The sequence below is a fragment of the Solenopsis invicta genome, chromosome 3 (assembly GCF_016802725.1).
Source record: "Solenopsis invicta isolate M01_SB chromosome 3, UNIL_Sinv_3.0, whole genome shotgun sequence".
In the NCBI taxonomy this organism is placed as follows: Eukaryota; Metazoa; Arthropoda; class Insecta; order Hymenoptera; family Formicidae; genus Solenopsis; species Solenopsis invicta.
This window is the reverse complement of record NC_052666.1, coordinates 9,347,487-9,361,337: the sequence shown is the minus strand read 5'-3', so window position 1 is coordinate 9,361,337 and position 13,851 is coordinate 9,347,487. Positions and strand designations below refer to the sequence as shown.

At 44.9% G+C, this 13,851-nt stretch overlaps 1 protein-coding gene across 1 annotated transcript; it reads right to left on the bottom strand.

Annotated features, from left to right (window-relative positions):
- Positions 1-6,658: 6,658 nt before the first annotated feature.
- Positions 6,659-11,869, bottom strand: LOC105207014. Its single transcript, XM_011176462.3, has one exon. The coding sequence runs from the start codon at positions 11,867-11,869 to the stop codon at positions 6,659-6,661; it is 5,211 nt and encodes a 1,736-aa protein (XP_011174764.3).
- Between the last annotated feature and the right edge of the window lie 1,982 nt (positions 11,870-13,851).

The following is a 13,851-nucleotide window of genomic DNA, read 5'->3' as shown; positions in this document are numbered from 1 at the left end:
CCGAACCTAGAGTAAGAAATCATGCCGGTAATGGCAATTGTCCCGAGCGCGAGCCTCACCAGACCAGACCTAAAAGAAACTGCGGTCCTGTGTTCTACGGCAATGTTGTTACACATTAACTACCCGTATAGCACGAAATATTGCTGCAATATCGTTGTAATATTTTAATATTGCGGTAATATTATAAGGATGTATTGCAGCATTATTGCTATAATATTGTTGCAATACATAATGTCCGCAAAAATTTATTGCAGTAATATTACTGCAATATTTCAGTAATATTAGTAAGATATTGCAGTAATATATTACATCCGCAAAAAATGGTCATAGAAATATTACTGTAATATCTCAGTAATATTGCTGTAATATTGCTGCAATACATAATGTCCGCGAAAATTTATCGCAGTAATATTACTGCAATATTTCAATAATATTACTAAGATATTGCAGCAATATTCTTTAATGTTAATGTATATTATTAAAGAATATTACAGAGATATTGCTGTAATATTGCTGCAATATACTACGTCCGCAAAAAATGGTTATGGGAATATTACTGTAATATTTCAGTAATATTGCTGTAATATTGCTGTACTACATAATGTCCGCGAAAATTTATTGCAGTAATATTATTGCAATATTTCAGTAATAATTCTGAGATATTGCAATAATATTTCTGTGACTAATTTTCGCGGACATAATGCAGCAATGTTACAGCAATATTACTGAAATAATGCAGTAATATTGATATTTCCAAGCGGTCATCCATTCAAGTTACGACTCCGGTCAACGTTGCTTAATCTATAAGATCGCTGCAAACTAATCCTTTGTGATGACCTGTGAACACTTAGTGCTGATATGTGTATATAACTGATAGATTAGGTCAATACACGTTATTTGTTTAAATAAAAATGCAACTAGAAAATATATGTTAATATAATGCAATAATTAAAATAAATAAGAAAAATTTTATAAATTTATTACTTTAAATGTTTATTTTTTTTATCATAAATATTTTCTGAAATATTTTATGAAATATTTTAGTAAATATTTATTTTTTATTTAACATAAATATTTTAGAAAATATTTTATAAATATTTTAATAACATTTGGGTAAAAATTTTTATAATTATTTTTGTCATATACATAAAATATGTATGAAATATTTTCATAACATTTATGAAAAATATTTATAATAAATATTTATTAATATTTATCATAAATATTGTACGTTATCTAAGTATATCATATTGCAATATTGCTGCAATATCATAGCAATATTATAATGCGATATATCTCATTCAAATATTTATGCAATATTACTGTAGTATTGTAATATAATATGTCATAGCAATATTATAACGCGATATATCGTATTCGAATATTTATGTAATATCACTGCAGTATTGTAATATGATATAAGTATCATATTGCAATATTGCTGCAATGTCATAGCAATATTATAACACGATATATTGCATTTGAATATTTATGCAATATTACTGCAGTATTGTAATATGATATATCATATTCCAATATTGCTGCAATGTCATAACAATATTACAATATCGCTGTAATATTACTGCAACATTATAATAATGTCGCAATATTGTTGCAATATTACGTGCTGTGCGGGTATGTATATGCTATGTCTTTAATAAAAGGAAAGGGATGTTGTGTGAGTGCGCCCCTGGCGGTACGTGGTCGCCGCTGGCGGTGTGGGTCCGAGCGATCGGGTCGGCGTGGCAGTCACAGCCAGATAGCAGCAAGCAAGGCACGCATACGCACGCACTCGTTTGTAGTAATCAAGCACATTATTCTACACTACTCAAAAGAAAATAGGGAACACTTTCCAGACACCAAAAATTAGGCTATTTTCAAATGACTGTAACTCGGTGAAAAATCATCGTAGATAAAAAATAAAAAAAGCATTTTGAAGCTTGAAGATCCAACTTTAACGCTCTATCAGCAGATTTTCAAAATTCTTTTAACTTCCTTGTCTTATGCAGTAAAAAAGCACACCCTGTTTTGTTCCTTAAAATTTCGTATTTTTGACACTTTGCAGTTCGACCAACAAATTTTTTTCGAACAATTCAAGTAAAGCTTCATAAACTACAACATTTTGCCTACAAAATGCTTTTTTTAAAATTTCTCTACGATTTTTTTTGACCGAGTTACGCTACTTTGAAGCTAAACCTGCATTTTTTACAAATGATATCCGTACTCCGTGAAAAATCATCGTAGACAAAAAATCAAAAAACCATTTTAAAGCTCGAAGTTCCAGCTTTAACATGCTGTTAATGGTTTTCAAAAATTTTCTCAATTTCTTAGTACTATGCCCCAAAATAGATACACTGTTTTTTCCTTAATATAACGTATTTTTAACAGCCTGTAGCTCAATAAAAAAATTTTTCTCGACAAATCCAATGCAAGTGCCATAAAGTATGACATTTTCTCTACAAAATGCTTTTTTTAAAGTTTTCTCTACGATTTTTTTTGACCGAGTTACAAGACTTTGAAGATATACATTTTTTACAGTACATTTTTCCGAAAAATGACGTCTACCGCCGACATTAGCATTACCCAATGTGCACCACGTGGAGGTTGTCGGTCGGATTTTTGCACATCGTGTGTGTGTGTGTGTGAGTTGTGTGTGTGTGTGTGTGTGTGTGTGTGTGTGTGTGTGTGTGTGTGTATGTATGTATCACAGCAGAGATAAGGACCCCGCAGTTCGTCACTTCTGCAGTATTTAATGACTCCAAACCCTCTCTGCTGTGTGTGTATGCGCTCGCGCGCATGAGAGTTCAATACTGTGTATTTCCTCCTCTCTGATCAATTACTGCTTGCAAGCGTTCTCGCATATTTATACATCTTGCAATACGATCTTGCGGAATGTTGTGCCAAATTTCCGTTAAAATTTCTCCCAATTCTTCTAAATTTCGCGGCTGTTCCTCGCGACGCCTTAATCGTCGTTCCATTTCATCCCAAATATGCTCGATTGGATTTAAGTCCGGGCTATTGGCGGGATGATTTAACAGTCTAATTGCGTGTCGTTGAAAAAAACGTCGCGTTATATTCGCCGTATGAGGTCGAGCGTTGTCCTGCATAAAAATAAAGTTCCGACAGGTTCGATTTAATAGCAAAACGTGTGGTCGTAGAATATCGTTGATATAACGAACACCCGTCATTGCCGGAGGTGGCAGGATCACTAGATCACTTCGTCTTGTAAGTGATATACACCCCCACACCATCACGGAACCGCCGTTGTAGGATCGTATTGGCATAACGCAACGTCGATCATAGCGTTCATTTCGTCGATGCCAAGTACGTATACGAGCATCATTGCCATAAAGGCAAAAACATGATTCGTCGGAGAAATATACATTTCTCCAATCCTGTGAACTGTAAACATATAGTCGTCTTAGTCTAAAAAAAATCTCTTTTTAGACAAAGATGACCATATGTAAACATTGCATGCTCAATACAATAAAATTTTGTTTAGTACGCCGGCGATACTCGCAGTGTGATAAGCGACACGGAATTTTCAAAATGCCGCGTAGACATTTATCGGCCGTAGAAGTTGCACGCATAATTGCGCTTTTGCAACAAGGTTTTAGTATGCGTTATGTGGCGCAAGATATTGGTGCATCTATGTCCGTAGTGAGTAGAGCTTGGTTACGATATCAAGACACGGGAAATTACACGAGACGTGAAGGTAGTGGTCGTTCTCGATTAACGACAAATAGACAAGATCGAGCCATTGTTCGTTATGCATTAGAAAGACGAATAATTACCGCAAGAAACATTCGTAATGACATTCATTTGCGCCATGTGTGCGAACAAACAATTCGCAACCGTTTGGGAGAAGCCGGTCTTCGTTCTCGTGTTCGTGCACAAGTACCAAGACTCACACTCGTACATCACCAAGTACGTTATCAATTTGCGCGCGATCACATAAATTGGACCGCTAGGGATTGGAGAAATGTATATTTCTCCGACGAATCACGTTTTTGCCTTTATGGCAATGATGCTCGTATACGTACTTGGCGTCGACGAAATGAACGCTATGATCGACGTTGCGTTATGCCAATACGATCCTACAACGGCGGTTCCGTGATGGTGTGGGGGTGTATATCACTTACAAGACGAAGTGATCTAGTGATCCTGCCACCTCCGGCAATGACGGGTGTTCGTTATATCAACGATATTCTACGACCACACGTTTTGCTATTAAATCGAACCTGTCGGAACTTTATTTTTATGCAGGACAACGCTCGACCTCATACGGCGAATATAACGCGACGTTTTTTTCAACGACACGCAATTAGACTGTTAAATCATCCCGCCAATAGCCCGGACTTAAATCCAATCGAGCATATTTGGGATGAAATGGAACGACGATTAAGGCGTCGCGAGGAACAGCCGCGAAATTTAGAAGAATTGGGAGAAATTTTAACGGAAATTTGGCACAACATTCCGCAAGATCGTATTGCAAGATGTATAAATATGCGAGAACGCTTGCAAGCAGTAATTGATCAGAGAGGAGGAAATACACAGTATTGAACTCTCATGCGCGCGAGCGCATACACACACAGCAGAGAGGGTTTGGAGTCATTAAATACTGCAGAAGTGACGAACTGCGGGGTCCTTATCTCTGCTGTGATACATACATACACACACACACACACACACACACACACACACACACACACACACACAAACTCACACACACACACACACGATGTGCAAAAATCCGACCGACAACCTCCACGTGGTGCACATTGGGTAATGCTAATGTCGGCGGTAGACGTCATTTTTCGGAAAAATGTACTGTAAAAAATGTATATCTTCAAAGTCTTGTAACTCGGTCAAAAAAAATCGTAGAGAAAACTTTAAAAAAAGCATTTTGTAGAGAAAATGTCATACTTTATGGCACTTGCATTGGATTTGTCGAGAAAAATTTTTTTATTGAGCTACAGGCTGTTAAAAATACGTTATTTTAAGGAAAAAACAGTGTATCTTTTCTGGGGCATAGTACTAAGAAATTGAGAAAATTTTTGAAAACCATTAACAGCATGTTAAAGCTGGAACTTCGAGCTTTAAAATGGTTTTTTGATTTTTTGTCTACGATGATTTTTCACGGAGTACGGATATCATTTGTAAAAAATGCAGGTTTAGCTTCAAAGTAGCGTAACTCGGTCAAAAAAAATCGTAGAGAAATTTTAAAAAAAGCATTTTGTAGGCAAAATGTTGTAGTTTATGAAGCTTTACTTGAATTGTTCGAAAAAAATTTGTTGGTCGAACTGCAAAGTGTCAAAAATACGAAATTTTAAGGAACAAAACAGGGTGTGCTTTTTTACTGCATAAGACAAGGAAGTTAAAAGAATTTTGAAAATCTGCTGATAGAGCGTTAAAGTTGGATCTTCAAGCTTCAAAATGCTTTTTTTATTTTTTATCTACGACGATTTTTCACCGAGTTACAGTCATTTGAAAATAGCCTAATTTTTGGTGTCTGGAAAGTGTTCCCTATTTTCTTTTGAGTAGTGTATATTCTATATTCCTCAGCACTATCACTACAGTAACAAACGACTTTGTAACTAGCATCAAATACACGTCCTATACCAGCGTCAATAAATTTTATTTGCATATCTAATACCTTGTGCCGACTCTCATAGATCAAATTTAATTTTGAAATACTGTTAATTATACAGAGTCTCTTTTTATCTACCATTGCTTTATAAAATTACTTTTGAATAACTTTTTATGTATTACATTGTGTTACATTATGTCGCGGATGCGATTTTCAAATCTCGCGATGTCCGCGGACGCCGGCGTCGCTTAGCAAAGCGCCAAGGATGCTGTGTGCGTCAAACGACGCGTCGAGGTTCAGCCGAGTTGATCGTCAGAGGGACCGTGATGCCAATCGAGCCCGGTCGCGCTTTGACTCACACCGTCGTATCGAGACGAGCACCGACGTTCCTCTTTCAGTCTCAAAATCAGCAGGATCAGAAGGCGAAGTCGTCCAAGAAGAACTCACGATTGATAGAGTCAAACACTTATTCTTTATTTAGCCTTTACACAGGATCTATTACAACCTCCCGCTTCCGGCACGCCGTGGCACTGTGGCGATGGAGCCGTGAGCCGTCGCGCTGCGCTTGAGTCAAAAGGGCGATCACACTCGACCCGTGATTTCGAAGGCTCGATGTCGTTCGTTCGACGGTGCTCCGGTGAATCTCCCGACTATATCGCTCGTACTTCGGTGGTACCCGAAAATCGGATCGAACAGGCTCCGTTGGAGGGGACGGGATCATTGGCGCGAAATTCTGTCCAAGGGTCAATATTGTTCTGACCTCGGTACGGAGAGATTAACGTGCTATTTTGAAAATAAGCGCGCTCGACCTATTAAGCTATGACATCCAATATCTAAACTTATAAACTAGTTGAACGAAAACAAGATCTAATATTGACACAGTTATGTGTCCGCTTGTCCTGAGTTTAAATTGCGAACTGCCGGTTTCTCAACATACCGCCCGCCTCGAAACTATAGTTTCGAAAGACGTTACGACTGATTCATGAAGGGCAGAGAGCGAAATATGAGATTTTGACGACCCGACCAGAATCAAGCGAGGCGGTCGGCACATTGAAACCAGAAGGAGCACTACTGTTCAGCGCTCGCCGCACGCTCAATGTCGATCGGCAAGACGCATAATTTGCCGATCGGACGCTTGTACTCGGACGACGCCGTTTTGACCGTCACAACGCGAACCAATTCGTCGAGACCCGGGTGACACCGCACAACGCGGCCGAGCTCCCACTTGCAAGGTGGGAGCTGTGGGTTGCGAAGCAAAACCAGCTGCCCCACTTGAAGGTTCGGCTGCTTACGTCGCCATTTTCCCCGCTGCTGCAGCGTGTTAATATAGTCGCTCTGCCACAACTTCCAAATGCGCTCAGTGAGCTGCCGAACCAGCTGCCACCGAGATAGGCGATTCTCTTTTACCTGCAGCAGGGACGGTTCCGGACTCGCGTTGAGCGCAGCTCCAATAAGAAAGTGCCCTGGAGTCAGCGGATCAAAGGAGTCAAGCGAATCGAAGAGCGGCGCTATCGGTCTGGAATTGAGGCATGCCTCGACATTGCAAAGGAGCGTGCAAAACTCCTCAAATGTCAGCGTATGCGCTCCCACCACTCGGCGAATATGGTATTTTACGCTTCTCACACCAGCCTCCCATAAGCCGCCGAAGTGAGGGGCAGAAGGAGGCAGAAAATGCCACCCGACATTGTCCGAGGCCGTCCTGTTCAAGAAGGTGGGATCGCGAAGTGCCGCCCGAAACGCGGCGGTCAGTTCGCGATCAGCCCCGACGAAGGTGGTCCCGTTGTCGGAATACATCGACGTCGGGAGACCCCTTCGAGCCACAAATCGCGAGTAAGCTCCCAAAAATGCCGGAGTGGCATATCCCTCGACCAACTCTAGATGTATCGCGCGCGTTGCTAGACACACGAATATGGCGATATATGCTTTTCGGGAAGTTACTCCGCGGCCAGACCTTGCTTTGATAAATATCGGACCGGCGTAATCCACTCCGCTGTGAAGAAATGCACGCGCGGGAGGAGAGACTCTTACTTGAGGGAGGGTCCCCATTTGCTGTGTCGGGACGGCAGCTCGCTCGCGAGTGCACGCCACACACTGATGGATGACCGCTCTGACTGCACTGCGAGCTCGGATTACCCAGAAATTTCGCCGTAAGGTAGCCAACGTAAGCTGCGTGCCTGCGTGGAGATATCTCAGATGGATATCCCGTATGAGAAGTCGGACGAGGGGATGAGAAACGAGGACGATCGGGTGCTTAGAGCGGGTCGGGATGGACGCCCGCGACAACCGCCCGCCAACGCGAATTATTCCGTCTTCGTCCAAGTACGGAGCGAGAGGCAGAAGTACACTTTTCACCGGAAGTGCGTCCCCCTTTTGAAGCGCGGCCAGTTCGCTCGCGAATAGCGCCGATTGAATGGTTGTCACCCAAAAGTTCGTCGCACGTCGAAGTTCGCGGACTGTCAGGGACGAAGGAGTCTCAACGTTCTCGGCCGGTACAGCCCCATGTCCGCGAGCACGCGAGATAAATCGCATGACGTATGCGGTAATGCGCATTAACCTTGACCAAGACGAGTAGCGCGCGGCGAGGTCCCACACTCCATTATCGTCCGGCATAGCGACGAGAGCACACGTCCTCAGATTATGCTCCATTGAGGTCTCAGGGGGAGGACCGACAATGGGCCACTCGGAGCTCGGAAGCCTAAGCCACGCCGGACCATGCCACCAAAGGGGATGTGATGCGAGCTGGTGTCCGGGAATTCCGCGAGACGCGCAGTCGGCGGAGTTATCGGTGGTGGGCACGTGCCTCCAAACAGCGGAGGGAAGTCGGGTCTGAATTTTCGCGACGCGATTGGCAACGAACGTTCGCCACCTCGACGGATGCTGCGCAATCCACGCAAGGACGACCGTAGAGTCCGTCCAGCAGTAGCACGGAACCTCCGGAACATGAAGAGACGCGATCACGAAGTTCATCAATCTGGAGAGCAGCACCGCCGCTGAGAGCTCCAAGCGTGGAACACTCAATGTTTTTACGGGAGCGACCTTGGACTTTCCGACGAGGAGCATCGAGGAGATCTCGCCGGAGTTCGAAAGGAGCCGCAGATAAACTACGGCTGCATACGCCTGGGAGGACGCGTCCGCGAATCCGTGCAGCTCGTAAGCCGTCGTCCCCGATCCGCGTCGAACCCATCGATCCAGCTGAAGGCCGTCGAGCGCCAGGAGCGACGCTCGAACAACCTCCCATTCCTTCGCAAGGTCGGCGGGAAACTGGTCATCCCAATCGAGCCGCGATTGCCATAGTCGTTGAAGAAATAATTTTGCCGTAATTGTGACCGGAGTACTCCACCCCAACGGATCGAAAATCCGCGCGACATTTGAGAGAATCGATCTCTTCGTGATCGAGACAGAGGGAGGACAGGACACGCGGAACTTAAACACGTCCTCTGCGGGATGCCAGCAGATTCCGAGGACCTTCACCTTCTCGCCAGGTTGCAGGTCTTTGCTGCAGGCTAGGCCGTGATCGCGGTCGTCAATGTCGCTCAGAAGAGCCGACGAATTGCTGGACCACTTGCGCAAATTGAATTGGCCACAGCGGAGTAACGAGCATACTTGGTCGCGCACTCGTCGAAGGAGAGGGACATCGTCGGCGCCGAACAGGACGTCGTCAACATAAATGTTATCCGTCAGAACCGGGACGGCTAACGGGAAAGAATGTCCCTCGTCGCAAACCAACTGGCGCAGCACTCGCAGCGCTAAAAACGGCGCTGACGCTGTGCCATACGTCACGGTCAGGAGCTGATAATCCTGCACGCGCTCCGTCTCACCGTCCACCCATAAGATGCGCTGATAATCGACGTCACGCGAATCAACGACGATCTGCCTATACATCTTGGCGACGTCGGCCGAGTACACGTAGCGAAACTGTCGCCATCGCATTACAACCGCCGCTAGATCCGTCTGCAATTTCGGTCCGGGAAGCAGATGGTCATTGAGCGATTTCCCGCTTGACGTGAGACTCGACGCATTGAATACCACGCGCAAATGCGTGGTCGCACTGCCGTCGCGAAAGACGGGATGGTGGGGGATATACACGCACTGAGAAGACTCTGAGAGGGGCAATGCTTTTCGCATGTGTCCTAGCGCTTCGTATTCCCGCATGAAATTTGAATATTCTTGTTTGAGAGCGGCGTTAACTTTAAAACGGCGAAATAAACTTTTTAAGCATCGCTCAGCGATATCGCGAGACCGACCGACAGTGATGGGAGGACCACTCTTGAATGGGAGGCGCACAGTGTATCGGCCGTCGGAACAACGCGCGTGAGTAGCAACAAAGTGATTCTCGCATCGTTGCTCCTCCGAGCTGAGCACAGTCTGTCGCGGAACCTCCTCGATCTCCCAAAATCTTCTCAATTCGCGATCGAGCGCAAGCGACGTTGAGTCCGAACAATGTTGAACAGTAATTGCTCGGCGGGCCGGATTCGACACCTGTGTAGGGCCGGATAAGGCCCATCCAAAAATTGTCCTCAACGCATAGGGCTGCCCGCGTGCTCCCTTCCGTATCTCGCCAAGAAATATCTCGCCATAGATATCGGCGCCGATGAGAAGCTCAATGGGATCAGAGTTAGTGAAATGCGGATCTGCCAACTCGAGATCCGCTAGATGGTCCCAGTTGAACCCAGCTCGATCGAGCCTCGACGAGTAATCAGCGAGAGACGGTAAGATTGCCGCGGTGACCGCGAGACGCGGCTCGGTTTGACGTGGCGGCAAGATTATGATATGAGCGGCAAACCTGCAGTTGCCGGCCTCGAGGCCTCCGATGCCTGAGAGCGACAATGGATCGCGGAGGCGACGCAGTCTTAAAGTTTGCGCGAGCCGGGCGGAAATGAAGGTGATTTCAGATCCCGTGTCGAGCAACGCTCGGACGTTTGCATCGCGGCCCGCTGGTGAACGAACTGTGACTCGTGCTGTCGCCAAAAGCACCGGAGCTCGAGGCAATGATTTGTTTGAGGCAACCAACGCGACCGCCTCGCAACCATCCCCCGTTTCCGCTTGCGTGTTCGGTTCAGTCGATGTTGCCGTTGTGGCAGCGCATGAGACCGAGTCAACATGGAGCAATGAATGATGCCGTTTCTGGCATTGACGACAAGTGTATTGACTTGGACATGAAGACAGAGCGTGTTTCGCACTGAGGCAATTAATGCACCTGTGGTGCTGCTTAATAAACTCCATGCGTTGACTCGGGCTCTTCTTAACAAATTGCGGACATTTAGTCAGGTAATGAGACGCTTTACAGATCGGACACGAAACTTGAGACGTGGTGGCGGCGTTTATAGACGCGGATTTCGAAGACCGTGCGGGCCTGGCGGAGTTATGAGGCGTGAGTTCTTCCAAGGCTCGCACGCGCGCGGAGAGAAATCGATCTAAGTCGTCGTACCTCGGAATCGCAGACTCATCGCCTCCTTTCAATCGCCACGCTTTGTGCGTAGCGTGATCAAGCCGCTGAGTGACGAGATGCACTAAGACGTCGCTCAACATTTCGTCCGATGAACGGTGGAGATTCCGAAGCGATGCAATAGCTCGATTGGCTTTATCCTGCAGCTCGCGAAGTTCGATAGCTGATTCGCGCGTGACGCTCGGCAAGTTACACAGCGCGGAGACATGCACGCCGACCAATCGCCGTTTATTATCGTACCGCGAGACTAGCAATCGCCAAGCCACTTCAAAATTATCCGCGGTGACTGGAACCGTTCGTATCGACTCGAGAGCGCGCCCGGAGAGACTAGACGCTAAGTAATGCATGCGTGAAAATGGAGTTAACTCCGGGTTTTTAATTATGAGCGACGTGAATCGATCGCGAAAGCTCTCCCAATCCTCATGGCTTCCCGAGAACGGCGGTATATTGATAGGCGGTAAATGCGACAAGGAAAGTAACGCAGACGGATTACCGTACGCCGGAGGACTTACCAATGGTGTTGAGTTGAGAGGGGGCTCCAGCTCCTCGAGGCATTCCGTCATGTAGTCCGCTGCCCTCTGGAATATCTCCTCGTGATCGTCGAACTCCGTGTTGTCGAAGTAGCTGAGGCCCGTCCGTTTGGCGGTTGGAACTGCATGTAGTAGCGCAGCGTGGGTGGCCGCGCACTGTGACCAGACTTCCTTCAATCCAGTTAATCGAGCTCGAATCAGCGCTGGCGTGTAGTTGTTCTTGCCAACCTTTTTGAAGTTCGAGAGCGCTCGAGCCACTGAGTGTAGCTGCATCTGCTGCGTGGCCAGTAATTGATCGGTCATGATGCATTCAGGTCTATGCCTCTGTGGTCCCCTCTGAATGGTCGCTGAGCGCACACAATGCCTTAGATCCGGCTCGAAGGACCAACAATGTCGCGGATGCGATTTTCAAATCTCGCGATGTCCGCGGACGCCGGCGTCGCTTAGTAAAGCGCCAAGGATGCTGTGTGCGTCAAACGACGCGTCGAGGTTCAGCCGAGTTGATCGTCAGAGGGACCGTGATGCCAATCGAGCCCGGTCGCGCTCTGACTCACACCGTCGTATCGAGACGAGCACCGACGTTCCTCTTTCAGTCTCAAAATCAGCAGGATCAGAAGGCGAAGTCGTCCAAGAAGAACTCACGATTGATAGAGTCAAACACTTATTCTTTATTTAGCCTTTACACAGGATCTATTACAACCTCCCGCTTCCGGCACGCCGTGGCACTGTGGCGATGGAGCCGTGAGCCGTCGCGCTGCGCTTGAGTCAAAAGGGCGATCACACTCGACCCGTGATTTCGAAGGCTCGATGTCGTTCGTTCGACGGTGCTCCGGTGAATCTCCCGACTATATCGCTCGTACTTCGGTGGTACCCGAAAATCGGATCGAACAGGCTCCGTTGGAGGGGACGGGATCATTGGCGCGAAATTCTGTCCAAGGGTCAATATTGTTCTGACCTCGGTACGGAGAGATTAACGTGCTATTTTGAAAATAAGCGCGCTCGACCTATTAAGCTATGACATCCAATATCTAAACTTATAAACTAGTTGAACGAAAACAAGATCTAATATTGACACAGTTATGTGTCCGCTTGTCCTGAGTTTAAATTGCGAACTGCCGGTTTCTCAACACATTACGATTATCCTCTACTCTTTTAGTTCTATTTAATTCATATATCTTATAGATTATATGCGTGCCAACTTGTTGTAATTCAAATTCTATAGCCAGCTCATCATATTCTTTTACATTAGTTAACTAATATCGAAGAACATCTAATATGCAAATATTATTATGTATATTTGTTGACTAAATTTTTAAATATATTTGTCAATTGGGCTTTTACATTAAAAAAACCGACCTACTCCAAATTTAATACCACACTCATACACAACAGAAAAATTACAAAAATATATCAGAGATATTTTATATAATATAAATTTTAATATATATTTATGTAATATAAATATAATTATATATAATAACATACATTTATATATATATCAAAAAATTGGATATATAATTATGTACAATTATATATAATTATATATAGCTACATAATATTGTACGTAAAGAATATTTTACTGGGATAATAATACATGTTATATATGTATAATATGTACTGTTGCATAAAACGTGTTAATACATTAGTAACATTGCAATGGTAAATTTATATTAATATAATTTTTTTTTAATATAATTAATAATCTTGATATGATAAAATTGTTACATTTCTATACATGGTCCATTATAAAATTAATGCACATGATTTTATTGTGACGCGACTATCTATCGCAGCAAGGTAAAAAGGGTCGGAACATGTGGAGGAGGGGGGGGTCTGTCCTTCCAACACAGCCGGTTGCCAGTTTGCTTTGAGCAGTCTCAGTGGAAAGACGTATCTCCGGGTGAAGTGTGTTTTTCGACTTTGTAACACGGCGCGATGGAGCGTTCGCTTGAACAACAATACGCCATCAAGTTTTGTGTGCGGCTTGGAAAGAATGCAACCGAAACATTCCAAATGCTTCAAGAGGCCTTCATCCGGAATGTTTCGATTGCATTCTTTCCAAGCCGCACACAAAACTTGATGGCGTATCGCTGTTCAAGCGAACGCTCCATCGCGCCGTGTTACAAAGTCGAAAAACACACTTCACGCGGAAGCACATCTTTCCACTGAGACTGCTCGGAGCAAACTGGCGACCTGCTGCGTTAGAAGGACAGACCCCACCTCACATTTCCCGACCCATTTTACCCCGCTGCGATGGATAGTCGCGTCACAATAAAATCATGTGC